The following is a 25,494-nucleotide window of genomic DNA, read 5'->3' on the forward strand; positions in this document are numbered from 1 at the left end:
AAAAAAGGAAAGGAGGAAGGGAGGGAGGAGGAAGGAAGGAGGGGGAGGGAGGGAGGAGGGGATGGAGGGAAGGAAGGAAAGGAGGGAGGGAGGAGGGAGGAGGAAGGAAGGGAGGAGGGAGGAAGGAAGGAAGGGAAGGGAGGGAGGAGGGGATGGAGAAGGAAGGAAAGAAAGAAGGAGGAAGGAAGGAAAGGAGGGAGGGAGGAGGGGATGGAGGGAAGGAAGGAAAGAAAGAAGGGAGGGAAGAAAAGGAGGGAGGGATGGAGAGGGGATGGAGGAAGAAGGAAGGAAAGGAGGGAGGAGGGAGGGAAGGAGGAAGGAGGAAGGAAGGAAGGAAGGGAGGGAGGGAGGGAGGAGGAAGGGAGGAAGGAAGGAAGGAAGGGGAGGGAGGAGGGGATGGAGGGAAGGAAGGAAAGGAGGGAGGGAGGAGGAGGGAAGGAGGGAAGGAAGGAGGAAGGAGGGGGGAGGGAGGGAGGGGAGGGAGGAGGGGATGGAGGGAAGGAAGGAAAGGAGGAAGAAAGGAGGGAAGGGGAGGGAGGAGGGATGGAGGAAAGGAAGGAACGGAGGGAGGAGGGGATGGAGGGAAGGAAGGAAAGGAGGAGGGAGGAGGAGGGAAGGAAGGAAGGAGGGAAGGAGGGAAGGAAGGAAGGAAGGAGGGGGAGGGAGGGAGGGGAGGGAGGGAAGGAAGGAAGGAGGGAGGGAGGAGGGGAGGGGAAGGAGGAAGAAAGAAGGAAGGGGAGGGAGGAGGGATTGGAGGAAAGGAAGGAAGGGAGGGAGGAGGGAGGATGGAGAAGGAAGGAAAGGAGGGAGGGAGGGAGGGAGGAAGGGAGGAGGGGAGGGAGGGAGGGGAGGGAGGAGGAAGGAAGGGAAGGGGAGGGGAGGGATCGGAGGAGGGGATGGAGGGAAGGAAGGAAAGGAGGGAGGGAAGGAAAGGAAAGGAGGGAGGAGGAGGGGATGGAGGGAAGGAAGGAAAGGAGGGAGGAGGGAGGGAGGAAGGGAGGATGGGAGGGAGGGGGAGGGAGGAGGGAGGGAGGGGGAAGGGAGAGGGAGGGAGGGGAGGAGGGAGGAAAGGAAGGGGAAGGGAGGGAAGGGAGGGCGGGGGAGGAGGAGGGGATGGAGGCAAGGAAGGAAAGGAGGGAGGGAGGAGGGGAGGGGAAGGAGGAAGAAGGAAGGAAGGGGAGAGGAGGGGAGGGAGGAAAGGAAGGAACGGAGGGAGTGAGGAGGGGATGGAGGGAAGGAGAAAGGAGGGAGGGAGGGAGGAAGGAGGAGGGGAGGGAGGAGGGAGGGAGGGAGGAAGGGATGGAGGGAAGGAGGAAAGGAGGGAGGGAAGGAAAGGAAAGGAAAGGAAAGGAGGAGGAGGGAGGAGGGGAGGAGGGAAGGAAGGAAAGGAGGGAGGGAGGGAGGAAGGGAGGATGGGAGGGAGGGGAGGGAGGAGGGAGGGAGGGGGAGGAGGAGGGAGGGAGGGGGGAGGGAGAAGAAAGGAAAGGAGGGGAAGGAGGGAGGGAGGGAGGGAGGGGGAGGGAGGAGGGGATGGAGGCAAGGAAGAAAGGAGGGAGGGAGGAGGGGAGGGGAAGGAGGAAGAAAGGAAGGGAAGGGAGGAGCGAGGGGAGGGAGGAAAGGAAGGAACGGAGGGAGGAGGAGGGGATGGAGGGAAGGAAGGAAAGGAGGGAGGGAGGGAGGGAGGAAGGGAGGAGGGGAGGGAGGAGGGAGGAGGAGGAAGGGAGGAAGGAAGGAAGGGAAGGGGAGGGGAGGGAGGAGGGATTGAGGGAAGGAGGAAAGGAGGGAGGGAAGGAAAGAGAGAGGGAGGAGGGATGGAGGAAGGAAGGAAAGGAGGGAGGGAGTAAGGGAGGGATGGGAGGGAGGTGGAGGAGGAGGGAGGGAGGGGGAGGGTGGGAAGAAAGGAAAGGAGGGGGAAGGGAGGGATGGAGGAAAGGAGGGGGAGGGAGGAGGGGAAGGAGGGGGAGGGAGGGAAGAGGAAAGAGGGCAGGAGGAGGGGATGGAGGGAAGGAAGGAAAGACAGGGAGGGAGGAGGGGATGGAGGGAAGGAAGGAAAGGAGGGAGGGAGGATGGGAGGGAGGGGGAGGGAGGGAAGGGAGGGTGGGGGAGGAGGAAGGGGAGGGAGGGAGGAGGGGAGGGAGGAGGGAAAGGAGGGGGGAGGAGGAAGGAAGGAAGGGAGGGAGGGAGGGAGGAAGGGAGGGTGGGGGAGGGAGGAGGGGAGGGAGGCAAGGAAGGAAAGGAGGGAGGGAGGAGGGGAGGGGATTGAGGAAGGAAGGGAGGGAGGGAGGGAAGGGGTTTGAGGAGGGATGGAGGGAAGGAAGGAAAGGAGGGAGGAGGAGGGATGGAGGGAAGGAAGGAAAGGAGGGGGAGGGAGGAGGGAGGTAGGAAGGGAGGGAAGGAGGGGGAGGGAGGAGGGGAGGGAGAAAGGAAGGAAAGGAGGGAGGGAGGGATTGAGGAGGGTATAGAAGGAAGGAAGGGAGGAGGGAGAGAGGAGGGGAGGGAAGGAGGGAGAGGGAGGAGGGGAGGGAGGGGATGGATGAAGGAAGGAAGGAAGGAAGGAAGGAAGGAAAGGAGGAGGGAGGAGGAAGGGAGGTGAAGGGAGGAGGGGAGGGAGGGGTGGAGAAAAGTAAGGAAAGGAGGGAGGGAGGAGGCGGAAGGAGGGAGGAGGTGGAGGAAAGGAAGGGTTTTATGTTTCTATGTCTTAATTATATTTTTATATTTCATGTCTATACATGAATATGTAACCACCCTGAGCCTGCTTCTGGTGGGGAGGGTTGGATATAAATCTAAATAAAATAAACAAATCATTTGGGAGCCGTGTGAAGCTCAGGCTCGGCCACTTACCCAGCATGCTCTGCTTGGAGGACTTCCACGTTTGCGGCTGAGCCTTAGCAGTCTGGTGCCTCACTATGGAAGGGTAAGCTGGAGAGATACAAGGCAGCTGCAGTTATCCTTCGGACGTGCCCAATCCTGCACTTTCCATGCTTTGTTTGGATGGCAACTCCCTTTCCCCCTCCCCACCAGATCAGTCCAAAGGAGGAGAGGACCGTGACGGGCCTCACAAAAGCCCTGAAGTACCATTCTTATAGAGGCTCCCATCGGACTGCTTGCTGAAATCACCAGGTGAAACTCTGGCCAATTGGGGGAACTGATAAGGCATCTTGGTCCCATTGGCCACTGGAAAATAGAAGAAGCATCGTTACATTGAGGTGGGCTAGAGCACCGTTGGCACCTCTCCATCCGCTGCCCTTTTCGGCACATGCTTTTGAGCCTCTGTGCCGAACCCAGAGGCCACCAGATCGGCAACGGGTTCCACCACTGGCCCAAAGGCAAACCGTCCTGCAATACAGGAGCCACCGGCCGGGTGGCGCTTGACTCCTTCCAGGAGAAAGTGACGGAAAGGAAAAAAATTTGGCAGCAGTTTTTCTGATAACAGAAGTCAGCGTGAGAAATCCATAGAAACCAGGAAGCGATGGAAATCAAAGCCTGCCCATTTTCTTGACTTCTGTGGGTATTTACCCAGATGCCAAGTTCTCCACAAATTTGCCAGGATCCCCCAATAAGTACACCCTGCCCGATCCCTCAGAGACTTCTAAGTTGCACAGCTGGTTTTCAATAGGAATTCTTACATAGGCAGAGATTTGTGTCATCTTTGGCTGGATTAGCACCTCTTTCACATGCACATGTGAAGCTGCCTGATACTATATTATTATTATTATTATTATTATTATTATTATTATTATTATTATTATTATTATTATTTTGCAGTGTGTGTAGCATAGCCGGGAGATCCTAAGATTGTCTGGCAGGCAAAAGTTCTAGCTCTTTTAGTATTATGCACCACTAGGTGGCGAGCTAGACGCATTTTTAAGGCAAGAGATGTTTCAAAGGTGGTTTGCCATTGCCTGCCTCTGCGTCGCAACCTTGGCATTCCTTGGGGGTCTCCCATCCAAATACTAGCCAGGGGTGACCCCTTCTTAGCTTCCGAGATCTGACAAGATCGGGCTAGCCTGGGCTGCCTGATACTGATTCAGACCATCAGTTCAGCAAGGTCAGTATCGTCTACACAGAATGACAGCAGCTCTCAGGGTCTCAGAAAGAGGTCTTTTGCATCCCTTATTACCTGTCCCTTTTAGCTGGAGATGCCAGGGATCGAACCTGGACTTTCTGTGTGCCAAGCCGATGCCCTTTCACTGAGCCGCCATCCCTCTTGTTCTCTGTGTCGCTTTCTTTCTGAGTTTTGCCAAGGTATAGTGCTGGAAGTAGGCACTCATTAAAGGCTGGTTAACCCCGCCTGAAGAGCACTCCATGACAATCCTTCTCTGCCGCCTCCTAGTTAAATGTGTTTCCTTTCATAAGTGGTGTCAGATCTGCAGATCAGTATACAGAGTAACCAGCTATGCAAGCGCGCCTATTAAGGCAGCTGTGCTAAAGATGCGTTCTGAAAAATCCTGCTCCTTTGGATTGCAGAGTTCCAAAGAAGCAGGCCTTGAAATCGGCCTCGTGCATCTCGTATCTCACCCTTTCCTTGAGGAATTCTCAGTGGCAGCCATGTCTTCCTTTCTGTCCTCGCAACAACTTGTGAGGTAGGCCAGGCTGAGAGAGAATGTCCAGCCCGAGGTCACCCAGCCAGTTTCCAAGGCAGAGCAGGGATTCGAACCTGGATCTCTCAGTTCTTAGTCCAACACTCTCTAACCACTACACCACTTTGCTGCTGTGCCATGGCACCATGCTAGGGACATTTTGACCTGCCTAATGTACATATTTATTTGATTTGATTTGATTTTTAGCCCACTCTCCCCATATAACAGGCTCAGGGCGGGTTACATCATAAAACAATCAGTAAAAAACAATAAAAGATCAATTTAAAAGATATAAAATCTAAAACTACAGAGACTAAAATGGCAGGTTCTGCCTTCCAGCCGTGGCCTATTGTCCTGGTCCAGCAGATCTTATAGCATCTGGAGTGGGATGAAGGGGGGAGGGTTACAAGTGACGTCCACTGCCTCGGCTGGAAGCTTGGCAAAAGAGCTCTTACAGGCCCTGTAGAATTGGAGCAGATCCACAGGGCCCGGATCTCCAGGGGGAGCTCATTCCACCAGGCAGGGGCCATGGCTGAAAAGGCCCTGGCCCTCATCAAGGCTAGATGGATGTCTCTGGGGCTGGGTATTACCAAAAGTTGTTGGGTCGTTGATCATCAAGACCTACGGGGCTCATACAGGGAGAGGCAGTCCCAAAGCTATGCTGTCCCCTGGCTGTTGTCAGGCTGCTGTTAAAAGCACAGGAATTGGGCCAGGGGAAAAACGACAGGCCTAAAAGGCAGAGGCTGTCTTGAGGAAGAGTCATGAGCCACAACCCGTGCAAAGGGAGAGGGGGAATACCTTTCAACGAGAAGGCCGAGTCCCCGCGCTGATCGTCTCCTCAGCCGTCTGGACGGTCGAATACTCCCAGGCCCGGGTGTTGTAATTGCCTCCTAGACGAGAGAAGCCAGTTCAGGAATTAGTCTGTGCTCGATCAGACTAGGCGGGTTTGGGATCCGCCCAGTGTCATTATCACAACCGTCCTTCAGCAGCAGAGCAGATGTCTGGAATGAGCTCAGTTGAGTCTCTCTCAGCTTCCCCCCCCCCCCATCACAGAACAAATTATCTGACGAAGCTTGGGGCCCTCCACCACTGGAATATCTCTGATTTCCAGTGAAAACCACACTCATCTTTCAAAAAGCTCAACTAGAATGATTCAAAGGTTGGAACACTTTCCCTATGAAGAAAGGTTAAAATGCTGGGCTCATTAGCTTGGAGAAATGTCGACTCAGGGGTGACATGATAGAGTTTACAAGATTATGCACGGGACGGAGAAAGCAGAGAAAGAAGTCCTTTTCTCCCTTTCTCACAGTACAAGAACTCGTGGGCACTCAATGAAATTGCTGAGCAGTTGGGTTAGAACTGATAAAAGGAAGTCCTTCACCCAAAGGTGATTAACATGTGGAATTCACTGCCACAGGAGGTGGCAGTGGCTACAAGCATTGCCAGATTCAAGAGGAGATTGGATAAGCATATGGAGCAGAGGTCCATCAGTGGCTATTAGCTACAGCTTATCATTGGAACTCTCTGTCTGGGGCAGTGATGCTCTGTATTCTTCGTGCTTGGGGGGGCTTCTAGTGTCCTGGCCCCACTGGTGGACCTCCTGATGGCATTTGGGGTTTTGTTTTTTGTTTTTTTGTGGGGTTTTGCCTCTGTGTGACACAGAGTGTTAGACTGGATGGGCCATTGGCCTGATCCAACATGGCTTCTCTTGTGTTCTTATGGGACACAGAGCGTTGGACTGGATGGACCATTGGCCTGATTCAACATGGCTTCTCTTATGTTCTTATCTTTTGATGATGTTTGGAGCCCTTCATTCCCATGATCTCCTTCCTAACGACTGCTTCACTTTTACCATGACTTTCCTTGCCTTCTTCTGCCCTGTGCTGTACTTAATCTGAAAGGTTATGCTGACCCACGTTTTTTTCATGATGTTTTCCCATCAAGTAATAATGCTGAGACACGGCTCACAAAAACGGTGCATTCTCACCACCACTAATCAGATGAAAGGACAGTGAGGGCAAATAAGGCCAGTGAGGGCCAAAGAGAGGACTTGAAGGCACTTGACACTGAACCCATTGTTTAAAAAATAACTGAAGGGACTTCTCACTACTCACAAAACCAAGTCTGAATCTAGGCAGAGTGGTTTTGAAGAAGCTCATATCTACCTTTTGGAGTCAAGAACATGGAAAACCTCTTCAAGCTGTCTGGCTGGTTCCAATCGGAGTAGTTGTTCATCATGAAACGGTGATCCCCTGGGAGGTCAGAAAGAAGATCTTGGTTAGTATCATGACAAATGTGGGGGGGGGGGGGGGAACCGGTTCTCATCATCAAATGAAGAGTGAAAACGCTCCTTTGACGAAGAAGCAAGGTCTTTGAACCAGTTCTTTGAAAAGCAGAACCTTTTTAAAGCATTCCTCAGGCGCAAATAGTTATCTTTACCCTAAATATTTACATGCTCACCACCTGATCGTGGAACAAATAGCATGAGTAATAACCAGACCCTCTAGAGATTTCACATCATCATTTCAATAGTTCTAGTTCCTTGTGGACCTACCATCTATCTTAATAACTATTTTAGCAAGCTGCAGTACTGCAGTCCAAGCTCTGCTCACGGATTATTTCAGTCCCCAGAATGGTTGACTCAGCCTTCCATCCTTCCAAGATGGGTAAAATGAGTACCCAGCTTGCTGTGAATAAAGCGTAGATGACTGGGGTAGGCAATGGCAAACCACCCCATTTAAAAAGTCTGCCAGGAAAACATCGTGATGTGACGTCATCCCTTAGGTTGGTAACAACGCAGTGCTTGCACAGGGGACTACCTTTACCTTTTTATTCAAAGAGAAGAGTCGGTCTAGCCATCTCTTCTAGCTAACATTGACTGTTGCAGCTTAAGAGACCAAGCAACGATGGCTCTCATCTTGAAGAAAAATGCCGGTGCTGAAGCTGATCTTGACGGTTCATCATGAGCAAACTACGGCAGCACACTGGACTGGCCTTATTCAGAGAGCCCACCTTTTGGGTCTCAGATGCTGGGAACATCCAACAAGAGCTGAACATCCTCTTTCAGCCTCACTGTTAATCTCTTGGGGGCACCTAGCTATTAACTCTTGTTGAAAAGAGAATGCTGTACAGAACAGACCTTGGACATGGTTTGTCAAGGGACACCTTCCTTTCTTAAATGAGATGGACTCCCGTCTAAAGATGGAAGCCGGAAGCTAACAGTAATTATCTGTAATTGGCAGACCCGGTCAAAGATATCAGGTGTCAAGCTGAGTGTGACGTGAAATGGAAGGCTGTATCCATTATGGCTGGAACTGTGAGACATCATCGCCAGAAAAGCGAGATAGGAAAGCTCATTTCTTCTATCTTTGGGGTGCATGTGATTGCACCCTAAGTGGATTTATAGATTCCCACTGATAAGGAAGAAGCCTCGTGTCATGAAAGCTGACATTTTACAACCTAACCTGTATTTTACGGCCACCCGTTAATGTCCATTATCAATCGCAGCAGAGTTTTCAGTGCCCTCCACATGCATTTCCCAACTCATGCCGGAGGAGAAGACCACTTATCTGGGCTCTTTGCAGCTACTTGTGGACTCGGCCAGCTGTGAAAATCACATCACCGTCCTCTCGAAATGAGACATCAACTATAGAACCAGGTATTAAATGCCATTTTTTACAGGGGAAAGGGAGAATTTTCTGGGTGGGGGAAGGGATGCAATCTTTCTTTCTCCTGAGTTGGCCTAAAATGTCACCTAGATAAGGGAGGGGAGGGGAGATCTGTCCTTCCTTTCGTCCCCTTAAATGTTCTTGAGTGTCCTGTTAAGTTCTCCCCCTCCCACCGTTTGTAAGACACTTTGCGAATCTTTGTGTCCTTTGCTGAGATAAACACGTTTTGTAGTTTTATTAAGGAATTATAAATGACATCATGCGGAGCTACATACGCTCGGAGGGAAAGAAGTTATTTCAATGCTTCGTCAAAGGCAACCCGGGACATTCCTTTAATAACAGCAATAATCTATGCCGCACGGCTGGAGTTATTCTTTTTTCCTTCACAATTCTTCTCGTAAATTATCTCAGCTACTCTCGTTGCAGCCCTGCGAGGCGGGCCAGTCTTCTGTTCCCACGTGACAGATGGAATGTGGAAGCACTGGCAATATTAGCGTGCCTAAGCGATGGACAAGGGCCTGCAGTGACCAGATGGTTATGAGCATAAGCTCTCGGGACAGGGCCCCAAGGGATGCCAACCTCCAGGTGGGGCCTGGGGACTAAACAACCACATTGGGAATAGCTGAGCCCTAAAAACAGATGGACAAATTCACCTGTTTATTTCTTTGAACATGCATAGAGGCTATCCTTGTCTTGGGATGCCAGCCTCCAGGTGGGACCTGGGGATCCCCTGGAATTCCAGCTCATCTCCAGACTGCAGAGACCAGTTCCCTTGGAGAAAATGGATGCTTTGGAGGGGGGCCTCTGTGGTGTTGGTGTACTGGTTAAATGGGCGGACTCTTATCTGGGAGGACTGGGTTTGATTCCCCACTCCTCCACTTGCAGCTGCAGCTATGGGGTCAGCCATAGCTCTCGCAGAGCTGTCCTTGAAAGGGCAGCTTCTGGGAGAGCTCTCTCAGCCTCACCCACCTCGCAGCGTGTCTGTTGCGGGGATGGAGATAAAGGAGATTGTGAGCCACTCTGAGATTCACAGTGGACGGTGGGGTATAAATCCAATATCAGTCTTCTCCTTCTCTTCTCCTTTTTCTTCTCCTTCTTCTTCTTCTCTTTCTCATTCTTCTCCTTCTCCTTCTTCTCCTTCTCCTTCTCCTTCTTCTTCTTTTTCTCCTTCTCCTTCTTCTTCTTCTTCTTCTTCTTCTTCTTCTCCTTCTTCTTCTCCTCCTCCTCCTCCTCCTTCTTCTTCTTCTTCTTCTCCTTCTCCTTCTTCTTTTTCTCCTTCTTTCTTGTTCCCCAGTGAGGTCACTCTCCTCCCCAGGCTCCAACCCTAAATCTCCAGGAGTTTCCAAAGCTGGATCTGGCAACCCTACCCTCCACATCTACCTTTAGTGGTCAAGGGGACCTGGCAACCCTTGGGGGCCACAGACCACCCTTTCCTCCCCATAGAGAACAAACCCACTGGCTCCCTTTGCATTCTGCGCCTTGTTGCCTTCTCAGCCTGCTAAGATCTTTCTCAGGGCTTTTTTTCAGGAAAAAGAAGTGCCGGAACTCTCAAGAGGGAAGCGAAGGAGAAACACATGGATGCCTCTTGTAAACGTTTAAATGCTTGTTGAGAATTTTGTTTCCCTGAAGAGGTTCCAGAACTCCATTCTGCCACATTCCCCCAGGGGGAAAAAAAGCCCTGGTCTTTCTCAAAATCCATCTGTAAACTCTGGGCACCAGACAACACTGGTCCGTGATGCGAGCGCCGTTCCCATCTAGCTTGCATTCCTCTGTGTTCTATATTTGATCTGCTCCTTCGTCTCAGGCTATCGCATTGGAGTGTTCCTACCGTCTACAATGCTTTAGATGTGCTCAAAGCCTAGAGAGGCTTGCTAGACCTTTGCCAAGGAATAAATAGAGGCACATTTGATACGGATCTTAATGAAACGATAAGGATCTCGGGTTTCCACGGCAACCTTCATCAGGAGCAGCATCAAAGGATTTCCCCCCTCCCGCTCTGGCGACCTTGCCCCGATCCTCCTCTTCCCTCCACAATGGGAACGGGGATGGGAGCCATTAGTTAACTCCACCCCACCACAGCCCGTGCCCTAGGCACCTCGCCTTCTATCCTGAGGGCAGAGAGGAGCTGTCTTGCCCTTGATCCAGTTCTCAGCGCCAGAGCCGAGTTTTAATTCATTGTGGGGTTTTTTGCAATCGCAGCTCCTCGTGAGATGGAGAAACATTCTCTCGGATTTTTGCAGATAAGGACTGGAGACATGAAACAGACGAAGGTCTCCTGGCCGCTCTCATCTTTTCGCTGTCGCTCTTACGCGCAGCAGCTGCCAGAAGTCGTGAGCAACCCAGAACGACACCCACTATTAGCTGCAGAGACGACTAATGGGCTTGCAGTCAAAGAAAGCGCCGGGGAAGAGCGCCCTCGCCATATCCAGAATTTGGGAGTGCCCCAGATCCCGTGCCAGCTGCAGAAGTGGAAACAGGAGCACCTCTGTAGGCCAGCACAGTAGTTGTGCACCCAATGTGTGGAACTTGCGGAATTCATCCTCACCAAAGAAAGTGGGAGAAACTTGCCCAGACAGCTGTAGAAACTTATTAGCAGAGACACAGCTATTAGATGGGATAGCTCAATTGAACCTCCCTTTTCAAAGGCAGTAAATCTATGAATAACAGAAGCTGGGGGCAGGTACAAGAGGAAAAGGGCTGCTTCTTTCTACCTTGCTCATGGGCTTGGAGAGGCACTTGGCTGGCTGATTTTGAAAACAGAACGCTAACAGATCTATAGTCTAATCCTGGTGTCTCCGATGTGGTGCAGGTGGGCACCACGGCACCTGCCAAGACCTTTTAGCGCTTTTAGAAAGTGGGCGGGACCAGGTAGGGCTTTGGCCCAGCCAGACTTCTAATTGGCCACTGGAGATTGGATTGTCTGTGCTGGTTTTTTAAAACGTTGCTTTGGTAGGAGGTGCCACCACTGCATGAGGATCTCCCTGGTGTGACTGAAGGTCACCTGTGGCAGCCATTTTGCGGACAGCTCCGCCTCCTGCAGCGGCCATTTCGTGGCTGTGCCTGTGCTGCATTGGGATTCCAAAGTGGCTTGCCGGCTCAAAAAGGCTGGGGATGCCTGGTCTATCCAGCAAGTTCTTACGACACTCAGCACGTGAATACATGACTAATACCGGACAATTGGTCCGTCAAGCCCGGTTTTTTCTACATCAATAGGCTACAGTCAGTTCTCAAACTCCAGTGAACACGCATACCATTTGTGTACATTGTGCCCCTGAATTATCTTTATATGTGTGTTGAGTAATTCTCATGTCACCGGTTCTTTTTTGTAGAAAAAGCCCAGCAGGAGCTCATTTGCATATCTGGGCCACACCCCTGACATCACCATTGTTTCACACAGGGGTTTTTTTGAAGAAAAGGCTCAGCAGGAACTCATTTGCATATAAGGCCACACCCCCTGACGCCAAGCCAGCCAGAACTGCGTACCTGTGTATTTCTGCTCAAAAAATAAGCCCTGCATGTTACATTCAATGCAAGCATAGCTGGATCATAGAATCACAGAGTTGGAAGGGACCTCCAGGGTCATCCACTCCAACCCCATGCACAAGGCAGGAAACTCATAAACACTTCCCCCTAAATTCACAGGATCCGCATTGCTGTCAGATGGCCATCTAGCCTCTATTTAAAAACCTCCAAGGAAGGAGAGCCCACCACCTCCCGAGGAAGCCTGTTCCACTGAGGAACTGCTCTAACGGTCAGGAAGTTCTTCCTAATGTTGAGCTGGAAACTTTTTTGATTTAATTTCAACCCATTGGTTCTGGTCCTACCTTCTGGGACCACAGAAAACAATTCCCCACCACCCTCTATATGACAGCCCTTCAAGTACTTGAATGTGTGACTGAAATTTAAAACCACACAATTATTCCTAGTTTCATTTGTATGATGGACAAATGTTGGGTCTTTCTTACAAACAGATGCACGTGCATTCGCTGTAACATATGTAGAGGGCTTAGGACTCTGCAGGGTCTATGGCAGACAAGGTCATTCCCTGTGCTTCTTCCTTTAAACTGAAATTCCAGGGACAGAACCTGAGACCTTCTGCATGGTGTGGATGTGCTCTGCAATTGATCTCTGTCTTAAAAGAAAACCCCAAGGGATCATCATAGCTGTAGAGCTGTTTTTCATGAACACTTTAAGTTCCTTCTAGGAAGTCAGATGACTGGGAAATGTAGCCCCGAGTTGTCTACTTCTACTAATAACAACTTCCCAAGCAAAGAAAGGCCTTTCCCAGAAGCCGCTGACTGATATCCAGGGCTTTTTTTGTAGCAGGAGCTCCTTTGCATATTAGGCCACACACCCCTGGTGTAGCCAATCCTCCAAGAGCTTACAGGGCTCAGTACAGGGCCTCCTGTAAGCTCCAGGAGGATTAGCGACATCGGGGGGTGTGGCCTAATATGCAAAGGAGTTCCTGCTACAAGAAAAGCCCTGCTGATATCCTTTAGTTGGAGATACCAGAGCTTGAATCTGGGAATTTCTGTATATAAAACACAATATGGTTGTGGCCACGCACACTAAACGATGCACTTTCAATCCACATTCAGTGCACTTTCCCACTGGATCTTGCCAGTTCACACTTTAAAATCCAGTTGGAAAGTGGATTGAAAGTGAATTATTTAGCCACTGTATTGCTGACAATTGTCCTCTCTTCCTGGTCCAGAAATAAACCAGGGACTCTCTCTCTTGGATGGGGTCAGGGGTGGTTGTGTAGAAAAATACGTGGTGGAGCTCATCCAGGGATTGTTATGCAGCTGCACCTACTATTCAATGGACAAGGTGGGGAGGGGAGGAGGAGGAACCCTCAGAAAGGTTCAGGAGCTGTGCTCCTGTGAGCTCCCGCTGACTCCAAGGCCTGGATGGGGTAGAACAACTGGGTCTGGTTTTGAAGCTGATTAGGAGACCCAATGAGTCTTGGTTCCCTTACCGTTCTCCATATGGTTCCTCTCAATGAAGTTCCTACTGAGGTCAGCTTTGCAGATCTTCTCCACATGCCTCAAGCAGACATTCAGGAGGTCATCCCTAAGCAGCCCCATGGAAGGGCTCATGTTCTCTCCTTCTAAAAGGATGCTGTAAGTGGGCAGAGACGGCGGGATGGTGTAGCTCCTCATCATCGCTCCAAATTCCTGCCAGGCACAACATCGAACAGAAGTTGGGGAAGTGAAGGCTACCAAGTAGTGAAGATCAGCTTGAAAGGGGGTGTTCAGCAGCTGGGGAAATCTAAGCAGCTTGACCGACATTGAGATCTGGCACAGCAGGGCATCTACCCAAACTCAGGACTTGGTAAGGAGGGTCCACAACCAACCACAAACACTTGGCCTGTCTACTCCCAACAAGAATGGAAATCACCCAGAAGATTCTGTCATGTCACAGGAACCTCTGGGACAATCACCCTTTTCATGCTGGCAAGGCACATGGAAGGAACATCCCCTCACTCTCCTTAGGTCTTTTTGTCCAGGGGAGGTGTAGCAACACATGCATGAAGAGTTGTCAGGCTTGTTGTGAAGAGCACTGAAGGGCACATTGCCCAAAGCTTCTCAAAACTAGCAGCTGGCCATATTGAGCAGCTCCAGGACCACGGACAGTTCCTTACCCGTCTTCATTGCTGATGGAAGCAAAATTAGTTAAGCATCAGCAAATCGATGCAAATATGGTTACTTTGCATGATTTATTGGGACCGGGATTTCAGTGGCATGTATCCTACCACCCTGCTCTGCAAACTGTCCAGATACAAACCCAGAGACACCCCCAAAACTTGTCCTCCACTGGCAGAGACTGTCCAGGAATGCAGTTGCTGGTTCTTCATTAGAACTGGCTCAGACTATCTAGTTTGATGGCCGAGGGGAACAGAACTTCTGAACACCTGGGCCATTTAAGTCAGGCCCTGTAACACTATAATATGGCAAGTGGGAAGGGAAACAAGCAGAGTTCCAGCAGTGGAAGGATGAGGCAGATGGGGGAAAGTGGTCAACCAGGAGCAACCCAGATTTCCTGGCAGAGTGAAGAACTTCACTGAAGAAGATGAAGATATTGGATTTATATCCCACCCTCCACTCCGAAGAGTCTCAGAGCGGCTCACAATCTCCTTTCCCTTCCTCCCTCACAACAGACACCCTGTGAGGTGGGTGGGGCTGGAGAGGGCTCTCAAAGCAGCTGCCCTTTCAAGGACAACCTCTGCCAGAGCTATGGCTGACCCAAGGCCATTCCAGCAGGTGCAAGTGGAGGAGTGGGGAATCAAACCCGGTTCTCCCAGATAAGAGTCAACCACTACACCAAACTGGCTCACTGGAAGCTGCCCTGGGCCAATGGCAGAGCCCGTAAGGCCTTCTGGGAAGGGATAAATGACACCAGGCCAAGGAAGAGGTGGGACACCTCCAGGCAATGGCGGAGGTGCCCACGGAAAGGAGAAGGAACAAGGTGGAAGCCACGCCCTCCCCTCTCCATTCTGAGACCCAGCAAGCTACCCCTCCATGGAAATACATGAAGACAACTAGAGGGATACCCCCACACATATGGCCAGGCAAAGGCAACAATCCAGACAGAGCCTCAATAAAACTGAAGCCTTCCTCAAGCTGAAGGAGTCTTCCAACTTCGGATGGAGGAAAAATCCCTGAAGAGAGCAAAAGATGGTAATGTCATGACTGTGGTGTATATCTGAACCTTGGTGAGCAAAGTAGAGCCTTTTTTGGTATTAGGAACTCTTTTGCATATTAGGCTACACACCCCTGATGTAGCCAGTCCTCCTGGAGCTTAGAGTAGGCCCTGTAATAACAGCCCTGTAAGCTCTCGGAGGATTGGCTACATCAGGGGTGTGTGTCCTAATATGCAAAAGAGTTCCTGCTACAAAAAAAGCCCTGGTGGAAAGTGCTGTCAACCCACAGCCAGTTATGGCTGTGTCTTCATAGTGTCATAACCCCATAGTGTCTTCAAGGCAAGAGACACAGAGGTGTTTTGCCATTGCCTACTTCTGCATTGCAACCCTGGACTTCCTTGGTTGGCTCCCATCCAAGTACTAATCAGAGCTGACCCTGCTTAGGTTCTGAGATCTGCTGAGAGCATGCTAGCCTGGGCCATTCAGGCCAGTGGGAGGATACATGCCATTATTTCTGGTGCTAAGTATGGCTTCTTCTTCTCAGAGTCAAATGCAGCAGACCAAGATGACATACCATGGTGGCATTGCTCATTAATTGCTTTGCATTTGGTGTTTAGCCCTGTGATCTCATTCTTTGGAGCAACAGAAGAAGAAGACACTGGATTTATATCCCGCCCTATACTCTGGATCTCAGAGCGGCTCACAATCTCCTTTACCCTCCTCCCCCACAACAGACACCCTGTGAGGTAGGTGGGGCTGAAAGAGCTCTTATGGCAAGTGCCCTTTCAAGGACAGCTCTGTGAGAGCTATGGCTGACCCAAGGCCATTCCAGCAGGTGCAAGTGGAGGAGTGGGGAATCAAACCCAGTTCTCCCAGATAAGAGTGTGCACACTTAACCACTACACCGAACTGGAGAAAAGCCACCTTGCTTACCTGCAGGAAGAGCACCGAATCACTGATCATGCTGATCTGGTCCCTCGTCTCCTTGTCCTCTTGCAGCAGTTTGGCCCTGTCCTCCAGCTCTTCCACGATCTCCTTGATGTTCTCCACAGCTATCTTCTCCCTGTGGTCCAGGCCAGCCTTGACTTCATCTCGCTGTTTCTCCAGGTCACGAATCAGCTCTTTGAAATGCTGGTCCACAGTGGCTTTCTCATTGGTGGTGAAGTTCTAAACGGAGACCAAAAGAGAAAGAGTCAGTTTGGTGGGGGGAAAAAAACACCCTACTGTGACTTGGGTGTAATATTGAGTAGATCCAGGGCAATAGATTCAGGATGGACAAAAGGAAATCATAGAGTTGGAAGGGGTCACACAGACCATCTAGTCCAACCCCCTGCTCCATGCAGGATCATCCTAAAGCATCTCTGACGAACAGGGCTTTTTTTGTAGCAGGAACTCCTTTGCATATTAGGCCGCACACCCCTGATGTAGCCAGTCCTCCAGGAACTTACAGGGCTCTTTTTACAGGGCGTACTGTAAGCTCCGGGAGGACTGGCTACACCATACCTAATATGCAAAAGAGTTCCTGCTACAAAAAAGGCCCTGCTGACAAATAATCATCCAGCCGCATTTTGAAGTGAAGGGAAACTCACCACCTTCGAAGGCAGCTGCTTCCACCTCTGAACTGTTCTGACTGTAAAAAAAAAAAAATAAATCCCTAATATCCAGCCAGTAGCTTTCTGCTTGTAATTTGAGCCCATTGCTTCAGGTCCTACCCTCAGCTGCCAAGTGGAACAGCCCCTTGCCCTCCTCTAAATGACAGCCTTTCAAATATTGAAGGAGAGCAATCCTGCCCCCCCCCCCGCAAATCTCCTCTTCTCCAGAATGAACATTCCCAAGGCCCTCAGTCTTTCCTCATAGGGTTCTTCCTCCAGGCCTTTGATCATCCTCGTCGCTCTCTTCTGCAATAAATACTGTTATGGAACAAGCAGTTAAAATGTGGACGCCACTGCCAGAGTATGTAGTGCCTGTGTAGCCTCTTGGCTGCCGGAGGATGGAGAAAGAAGGAGGAGGAGGAGGAGAAGAAGACCTCGGATTTATACTCCACCCATCTCTCTGAATCAGAGACTCAGAGCAGCATACACTCTCCTTTACTTTCCTCCCCCACAACAGACACCCTGTGAGGTGCGTGGGGCTGAGAGGGATCTCACAGCAGCTGCCCTTTCAAGGACAACCTCTGCCAGAGCTATGGCTGACCCAAGGCCATGCCAGCAGGTGCAAGTGGAGGAGTGGGGAATCAAACCCGGTTCTCCCAGATAAGAAGAAGACTGCAGATTTATACCCCACCCTTCTCTCTGAATCAGAGACTCAGAGCGGTTTACAATATCCTATATCTTCTCCCCCCACAACAGACACCCTGCGAGGTGGGTGGGGCTGGAGAAGGCTCTCACAGCAGCTGCCCTTTCAAGGACAGAGTCTCAGAGCGGCTCACAATCTCTTATACCTTCCTCCCCCGCAACAGACACCCTGTGAGGTGGGTGGGTCTGGAGAGGGCTCTCACAACAGCTGCCCTTTCAAGGACAGAGTCTCAGAGCGGCTCACAATCTCCTTTACCTTCCTCCCCCATAACAGACACCCTGTGAGGTGGGTGGGTCTGGAGAGGGCTCTCACAGCAGCTGCCCTTTCAAGGACAGCTCTGCAAGAGCTATGGCTGGCCCAAGGCCATTCCAGCAGCTGTAAGTGGAGGAGTGGGGAATCAAACCCAGTTATCCCAGATAAGAGTCCACACACTTAACCACTGCCCCCAAACTCTGCTCATATCCTTTTTCCCTGATGCACCTGTTCTCTACATGAAGGGAAGTGCTTCCATGCGGAATGACACCAGGCGCAGAGCTTGGAAAAGTATGCTCAGCAAAAACTAGCCATGCCAGGCTACGTTTTAGAAAGAATAAAAGGAACTGCTGTTAAATTGACCTTTGTGGTCCATATCCTAGACAGTGGCAGCCAAAGGCTAATTTCATGACTGTGGTGTATAATGATGCATGCTGAATGGAGTGGGGGGGGGGGGTCGCTATCGTGTCTGAGGCTGTTAAGAGCAGGCATGGAAAAAGGCAATTCTCAAAGGGTGTTCACCGGCATTATAATATTGCCCACGGCAAAGGTGCAAACCAGCGTCTCGGTGTGACCGCATCCCTTGATGAGAGGGCAGTGTCTCCGGCTTCTTTTAATCTCACCAAGCGAGCGGCTTCTACGGAGAGCATTTCCACCCACGCACAAATTCTCAACTAAATTGTCAACTCTGAAAACGGTGACAGTTTTCCCGGGGATCCGAGCAAAAAAAGCTGCAAAGCAGCTACGGTGGAAGGTCAGCGGAGGGACAATTAGAAACACAAAAAAAATTCACGTTATTCAAATTATCTTTTTGCTATACTGTCAGCAACACGAGGCAGCCTGGAAAGGCCGACGTTTAAAATAGCATCTCCTGAGATATGCGGCCAACCCAGATGACAGCTTGATTGGCAGAACTTGCTCAGACTATGGACAGCCGTTGTGTTCCTTGGGGTTGCCAAGTCCACGTTGGGAAATTCCTGGAGATTTGGGGATGGAGCCTACAAAGGTCAGAGTTCGGGGAGGGGAGGGACTTCAGTTGGGTATAATGCATACAGTTGTCATTTTCTCCAGGGAAAGTGAACCTGTTGTCTGGAGATCATTTGTCATTCTGGGGCCCCACTTGATATATATGGCCAGAAACTTGCTTACCGCCAGAACCGCCTTTCCCCATATGAGCCCCAGAGAGCACTAAGATCAAGTTCCCAAAATCTCCTTGTGATCCTCAGGTCAGAAGACACTCAGCTGGCCACCACCAGAGCTAGAGTCTTTTTGGTAGCAGCCCCTGCCCTGTTGAATGCTCTCCCCCAAAATATCAGGGCCCTGCGGAACTTGCCACAATTCCACAGGGCCTGTAAAACAGAATTGTTTAAATTGGCCTTTAATAGCTAATAGGGAAGCGACCACTACACCACAGCATGGATATCTAAACCCACCCCAGTATAAACAGAGCGCCTAACAATATTTAACAACATTATTGTATGCAGCGCCAAATACAAACTAATAATACTGACACCATCTTGGATTTCAGGATTGTAAGTGTAAACGTATTATATGTGTATGAAAGGATTTTTAATGATTTTATTGCATTCTATTTTAACATTATGTATTTTAACTGCTGTTTGATGTCCTGAGCCTGATAGGGGAGGGCAGGATAGAAAAGAAAGGAAGGAAGGAAGGAAGGAAGGAAGAAAGAAAGAAAGAAAGAAAGAAAGAAAGAAAGAAAGAAAGAAAGAAAGAAAGAAAGAAAGAAAGAAAGAAAGAAAGAAAGAAAGAAAGAAAGAAAGAAAGAAAGAAAGAAAGAAAGAAAGAAAGAAAGAAAGAAAAGGTTTATACCCCGCCCTTCTCTCTGAATCAGAGACTCAGAGTGGCTTACAATCTCCTTTATCTTCCTCCCCCACAACAGACACCCTGTGAACTGGGTGGGCCTGAGAGGGCTCTCCCAGCAGCTGCCCTTTCAAAGACTACTCTACAAGAGCTATGGCTGACCCAGGGTCATTCCAGCAGCTGTAAGTGGAGGAGTGGAGAATCAAACCTGGTTCTCCCAGATAAGAGTCTGCACACTTAACCACTACACCAAACTGGCTTTCTTTAAATGAATGAATGAATACAAGGTTGCTAATCTCCGGGTGAGGGCTGGAGATCTCCCAGAATTAAAATGGAAATTGGTTCCCCTGGAGGAAATGGCTGTTTGGGGAGGAGTGCTCCACAGCATCGTACCTAGGTGAGTTCTCTCCCCTTCCCAAATCTTGCCCTCTCCCAATAACACCCCCAGATCTCCAGGAATTTCCCAGGGTGGAGCTGGAAACCCTAAAAGAGGAAGTGGAACAGTTTAATAATCCCTGTTGAAGCGGGAGGTATCAGTCAGTACAGAAAGGAAGAACTTTATTGGTAAACACAAAGGTGCAAAATCAGGTTGCTCGAAGCAAGAAACAACCAAAAAAATCACAAAGGGAACTAAAACGACCTCCGTTAACTTCTCAGAGGTGGTCTTCATAGCCGTGCTACAAACAGCCATGTTCCATTTGTCCAAACCGCCCAGCAACACCCCCGAACCTTTTTTTTAATCAAAAGCTTGGACAACTGGAAGCGCAATTAAGATTATATTAACACAGCACCCAGCGAATTCAGATAATGAAAGTTTGCACGCTGCACATTCTTGGGGGATTTGAGAAGAGCACGGGCTTTGCCTTTCTTTTTTGCTGACATAATTTCAGCAACGCCTTCAGAGATTCCAGGACGAGCCCTGGCAGGGAAGATAAGCTACCGTCTTTGGCAAACCCGGAGGAGGAAACATAACACTCTGGATAGTCCTGTGAGGTTGTTGTGTTGTGTGTTCCAGGCCTTTTGCCAAAATTTCTTTTCCCCCTCCTCCACCTTTTCTCAGGCTTCAGAAGCCCAGGATTGGTCAGGCACTACAGAGATGCTGGCAAAGCAAGCGAGCAAGAGGTGAGAACGTGGAAAAGAAAAAAAAGAGAGCAAAGGAACATGACAAGAGAACACGGGAGAGGAAAAGAGCAAGGTGGGAAGGGGTGGGAGGAGGCGAGATGGCAGAAGAGGGGAAACCATCTGAGGGATGTGGGAGGCGAAGAGAAGGAGCGTGAAAGCGGGGAAAGGAGCAGGCAGGAAGCGCTCACCTTGATGCGGTCCCGCTCTTTGTGCCACTTATCCACCTCGTCTTCAATCTCTATGATCTTGAGCTGCAGCTGTTCTTTTTGCAGGGCGAGCTCGGTCTGTGGGAGGAAGAGAAGGAAACCAATGAAGCCACACCACGGGAAGCCATCTCCAAAGCCAAGCACCACCACCACCCCCCGCCAAGAAGCGCTTAACTTCTGCCTTTGGCCCTGGTCCACCAGGCCTGCGAGCTCCTCATTCCTGGCAGCACTTCAGTAGCAACCGTGGAATTGGCAACAGCCCATACCCTCTGTATCTCCAGTGGGGGCAAATGATGCAACTCCTTAATCAAACAATGGGGCAGGGGAAATGGCTGCCAACTCCAGGTTGGGAGGTTCCTGGAGATTTGGGAGTGGACCTTGGGGACAGTGGGGCTTGGGGAGAGAGGGAGCTCAGTAGGGTAGAAGGCCACTGAGTCCAGTCTCCAAACCAACCATTTCCTGCAGGGGGACTGATCTGTACAGTCAGGAGATCAGCTGCACGTCTGGGAAATGCCTGTCCCCGCTCCCCGCCCTCCAAAACGGCCATTTTCTCTAGGGCAGGGGTCCCCAATAGGATGATGGTGGGCACCATGGCATCGCTGACACCTTTTCTGGTACCCACCAAGTGTTTCTAGAAAGTGGGTGGGGCTTCTGATTAGCCACTGGACATCTGATTGGCTGTGCAGATTAAAAGGCATTCTGTCATAAGAACATAAGAGAAGCCATGTTGGATCAGGCCAATGGTCCATCTAGCCCAACACTCTGTGTCACACGGTGGTCAAAAACCCAGGTGCCATCAGGAGGTCCACTGGTGGGGCCAGGACACTAGAAGCCCTCCCGCTGTTGCCCCCCTTCCCAAGCACCAAGAAGAAGAAGACTTCAAATTTATACCCTGCCTTTCTCTCTGAATCAGAGACTCAGAGCAGCTTACAATCTCCTATACCTCCTCCCCCCACAACAGACACCCTGTGAGGTGGGTGGGGCTGAGAGGGCTCTCACAGCAGCTGCCCTTCCAAGGACAACTCCTGCGATAGCTATGGCTAACCCAAGGCCATTCCAGCAGCTGTAAGTAGAGGAGTGGGGAGTCAAATCCGATTCTCCCAGGTAAAAGCCAGTGCACTTAACCACTACACCAAACTGGCTCTCAGAATACAGAGCATCACTGCCCCAGACAGAGAGTTCCATCTATACCCTGAGGCTAATACCCACTGATGGACCTCTGCTCCAGATGTTGATCCAATCCCCTCCTGAAGCTAAAAACCTGCATGTGGCTCCTGAGGTGGTGGTTGTCTCCACTTCCTATGGCAGCCATTTTGTTTTTCTGCCCACCACCCGGTGTCAGCCACCTCCGGGCTGAAGTCTTTCTCATCACTTCCTACCCAACCCTTTCCACTGGAGATGCTGAGGACTGAACCTGAGACCTTCTGCAGGCCAAGCAGATGCTCTGCCACTGAGCCACAGCCCGCCCCAACTCCAAGCAGGGCTTCTGCCTGAAATGTTGAATTACCACTGGAGCAAAGTGTCACCACACTCTATGGTTGCCGGGTCTGTGTTGGAAAACACCTGGAGATTTTGGGGGTGGACCCAGGAGAGGGTACGGTTTGGGGAGGAGAAAGGCCTTACCATGGTACAATGCCACAGAGTCCGCCCATCAAAACAGTCATTTTCTCCAAGGGAGTTGATCTCTGCCAGTTGGAGATCAGTTGGAAAAGCAGGAGATCTCCAGGCCCCACCTGGAGGCTGGGAACCCTACCACACTCCCTGCCATGTTGTGGTTGCCTCCACTTCCTATGGCAGCCATTTTGTTTTTCTGCCCACCACCCGGTGTCAGAATTCCAAGGGTGCCCGCCAATTCAAAAACACTAAAGACTCCTGCTCTAGAGGAACTGATCTCTGTTCCCTGGAGATCAGATGTGATTCCAGGAGATCTCCCAGCCCTGCCTGTAGAACCCTGAGCAGTAAAGAACTTCCATTTATAGTTTTGGGAAATGAAAGGGGAGAAGGTGAGGTACAGTGATGCTTCTTTTCATCAGAGTGGAGTCATTTGCTACGGAGGAGAACCCGGAAGCTATTTTCAAAATCCAGATGAGTTTGAAGAACAGGGCCCAGCCCAGGGTGTGTGCACCTCTCTCATACACTCTCTCTCTCTCTCTTTCTCATCCTGCAACAATAACAGTTTTTTTATGTGTGTGTAATTATGGGATGACGTCGACAGTGTTGCAACAGGCGGGATGCCGCCTTCGGCAGAAATGTTGTTCCGACACGACCGTGGATTCATTTGTTCTGGGCCTAGCCTTTCAGCGCTATGATCAAGGCAATGTGAAGTCTTGGAAGGGAGCTAAATTGTGCGCCCGGCTCAGGTTGGACTTAATGAGACAGCCTTTGATCACAGACCCCTCCCTCCCTTCCTCCCTCCTTCAGTAGTGCTCTGTGCCCAAGCACAGAAGGCAAGGATAAGAGCAAAGCAAAAAAATCCATGGCAGTTCTCAGCTGGTGCTCTTAGGGTTGCCAGGTTCAATTCAAGAAATATCTGGGGACTTTGGGGGTGGAGCCAGGAGACATTGGGGGTGGAGCCAGAAGCATGGTTGTGACAAGCATAATGGAACTCCAAAGGGAGTTCTGGCCACCACATTTATAGGGATTGCACACCTTTTAAATGCTTTCCCTCCATTGGAAATAATGGATAGGGGCATCTTTTTTGGGCTCATAGAACTGGACCCCCTGGTCCAATCCTTTTGAAACTTGGAGGGTGTTTTGAGGAGAGGCACTGGATGCTATGTGGAAAATTTAGTGCCACTACCTCAAAAAGCAGCCCCCCCCCGAGCCCCAGATACCCTCAGATCAATTATCCATTATAGCCTATCGGAATCGGTCTCTATAGGGAATAATGGAGTGCCCAGCAGACATTGCCCCCCCCCCGCTTTCTGATGACCCTGAAGCAGAGGGAGGGCCTCCAAACCAGGGGATCCCCTGCCCCCACCTGGGGATTGGCAACCCTAGGTGGTCTGCATTCTGATCTGGGGACAGCTGGGACTCATAAGAACATAAGAGAAGCCATGTGGGATGAGGCCGATGGCCCATCCAGTCCAACACTGTGTCATACAGTGGCCAAAAAAACCCAGGTGCCATCAGGAGGTCCATTAGTGGGGCCAGGACACTAGAAGCCCTCCCACTCAGCACTTGTGGTCCATCTAGAGGCATGTTTGCACTGGGGCAAATCAGGTGTGTGGCTTTTCCATCTGCTATGCGCCAGGAACAACCTCTCCGTTGCACCAGCATGTTGATGCACAGTTGAGGCGCTGCTCACAAAGTCCTTAAGACATACACACCCAGTATTTATTTATTTACTTCATTTATTCCTCACCTTCCCCCCCCCAACAGAGACCCACAGCAGCTTGCGTCATTTTCCTCTCCTCCATTTTATCCTCACAACAACCCAGAAAGGTTGGTTAAGGTGACAATCTGTGACTGACCCAAAGCCATCCAGCAAGCATCCAGGACTGAGTGCAGATTAGGGTTGCCAAGCTCCCTCCAGGGGCAGAGGATCCCCTAGTCTGGAAGGCCCCAACCCACCAGCAGGAAGTGGGCCGCAGGGGGCATCCCCACCCCTGAAGAGCCCTGATGTTGTGCTCCCTCCCAGGTGCAATGGTGTCACCCAGAAGTTATGTTATCGCACCAGGGAAGTTGTACCGGGGACACTCTAGGACTCGTGGTAAAAACTCTATGATACCATAGATTTTTTTTTACCACGAATCCTAGAGCATCCCTGGTGTGATGCTCTAGGAATTGTGGTTAAAACAAATCTATGGTACCGTAGAGTTTTATTACGAGTCCTAGAGTGTCCCTGGCACAATTTCCCCAGCACGATGACATCACGTCTGGGTGACATCATTGCACAGCACATGCACAGTGCGAGAGGGAGAACAGTCCCCCACCGCAATGGCAGAGGGACTCGGCAACCCTAAGGCAGATCTAGACCCACAGCAGACAGATCCCAGTCCAATATACCAGGCCATTCCAATTGGCTTGCAAAAGTTCAAATTTATAATTCTTTAGATTTCTTTTTTGACTTTTCCAGTGATGGGTGATTTTTGTCATTCGCACATCCAGTGAATTCATCCAAAACGCCTGTCACCTCCGGGTTCTTTTTACGGCTCTCCCAGTAAAGCCCTTGGTGCTTTCAAGTGCAAAACCACTTCCTGGAGCTCTTAGCTCCCCCTTGATATTATTCCTGCAGGCCAGCGTGTTGAGGGATAGGCTCACCGAGTCCTTTCGGCAGGGAATCTCTAATGCAGATAAATATCTCCAATCCAAGCATTAATAAATATAGAATGGGAGCGACGTACCCAGCCTTATCAGTTCTCTTGTATGGACTCATAACTTTGAAAACCAAATACATATTATGATTTCTTTTACATCCAGCTCCCAATGGCCTAGGGCAAGAAACTCTTCATCTCTTTTATCCTTACGCCACAGCCCTGCAAGGTGACTAGACCGAGAGATAACGATTTTCCCAAAGCCACCCACCGAGCTTCGTGGCTGAGCGGGGAATTCCTCCTCGGTCCATGTCTTAGGCTGCATCCATTCATCACGGCGCTCTAGCTGCGTCACGGATCAGTGTTAAAATCAGGGCTTTCAGGATCATACTTTCAGATCCTGTGGACTTGTATCTTCCACGGCCCATGGCGAATGGGAAACAAGATCTGTTCCACTAACAGCATATCTCCATTTCCTACATCAAGAGGTTTACCGCCAGGAAGGTATACGTTGCAGAGGACATGGTTGGGTCTGATGCCCACACTCTATAGGCACTTTCACACATGCTGAATAATGCACTTTCATTCCACTTGTAGCGTACTTTCACACATACTTCATGGTGCACTTTCAGTTCACCTGTAATGTAC

General features: G+C 50.4%; 1 protein-coding gene across 1 annotated transcript in view; it reads right to left on the minus strand.

Moving 5' to 3' along the window:
* The window catches only part of TRIM29 (tripartite motif containing 29), a 127,228-nt gene that overhangs the window by 28,853 nt on the left and 72,881 nt on the right, over positions 1-25,494 (minus strand). Inside the window, 8 exon segments of the mRNA XM_060251268.1 lie at positions 2,844-2,919; positions 3,076-3,174; positions 5,379-5,405; positions 5,408-5,470; positions 6,746-6,832; positions 13,227-13,425; positions 15,825-16,058; positions 20,573-20,668. Of these exon segments, the coding sequence (XP_060107251.1) occupies positions 2,844-2,919; positions 3,076-3,174; positions 5,379-5,405; positions 5,408-5,470; positions 6,746-6,832; positions 13,227-13,425; positions 15,825-16,058; positions 20,573-20,668 (881 nt within the window).

Source organism: Heteronotia binoei, chromosome 12, assembly GCF_032191835.1.
Source record: "Heteronotia binoei isolate CCM8104 ecotype False Entrance Well chromosome 12, APGP_CSIRO_Hbin_v1, whole genome shotgun sequence".
Lineage (NCBI taxonomy): Eukaryota > Metazoa > Chordata > Lepidosauria > Squamata > Gekkonidae > Heteronotia > Heteronotia binoei.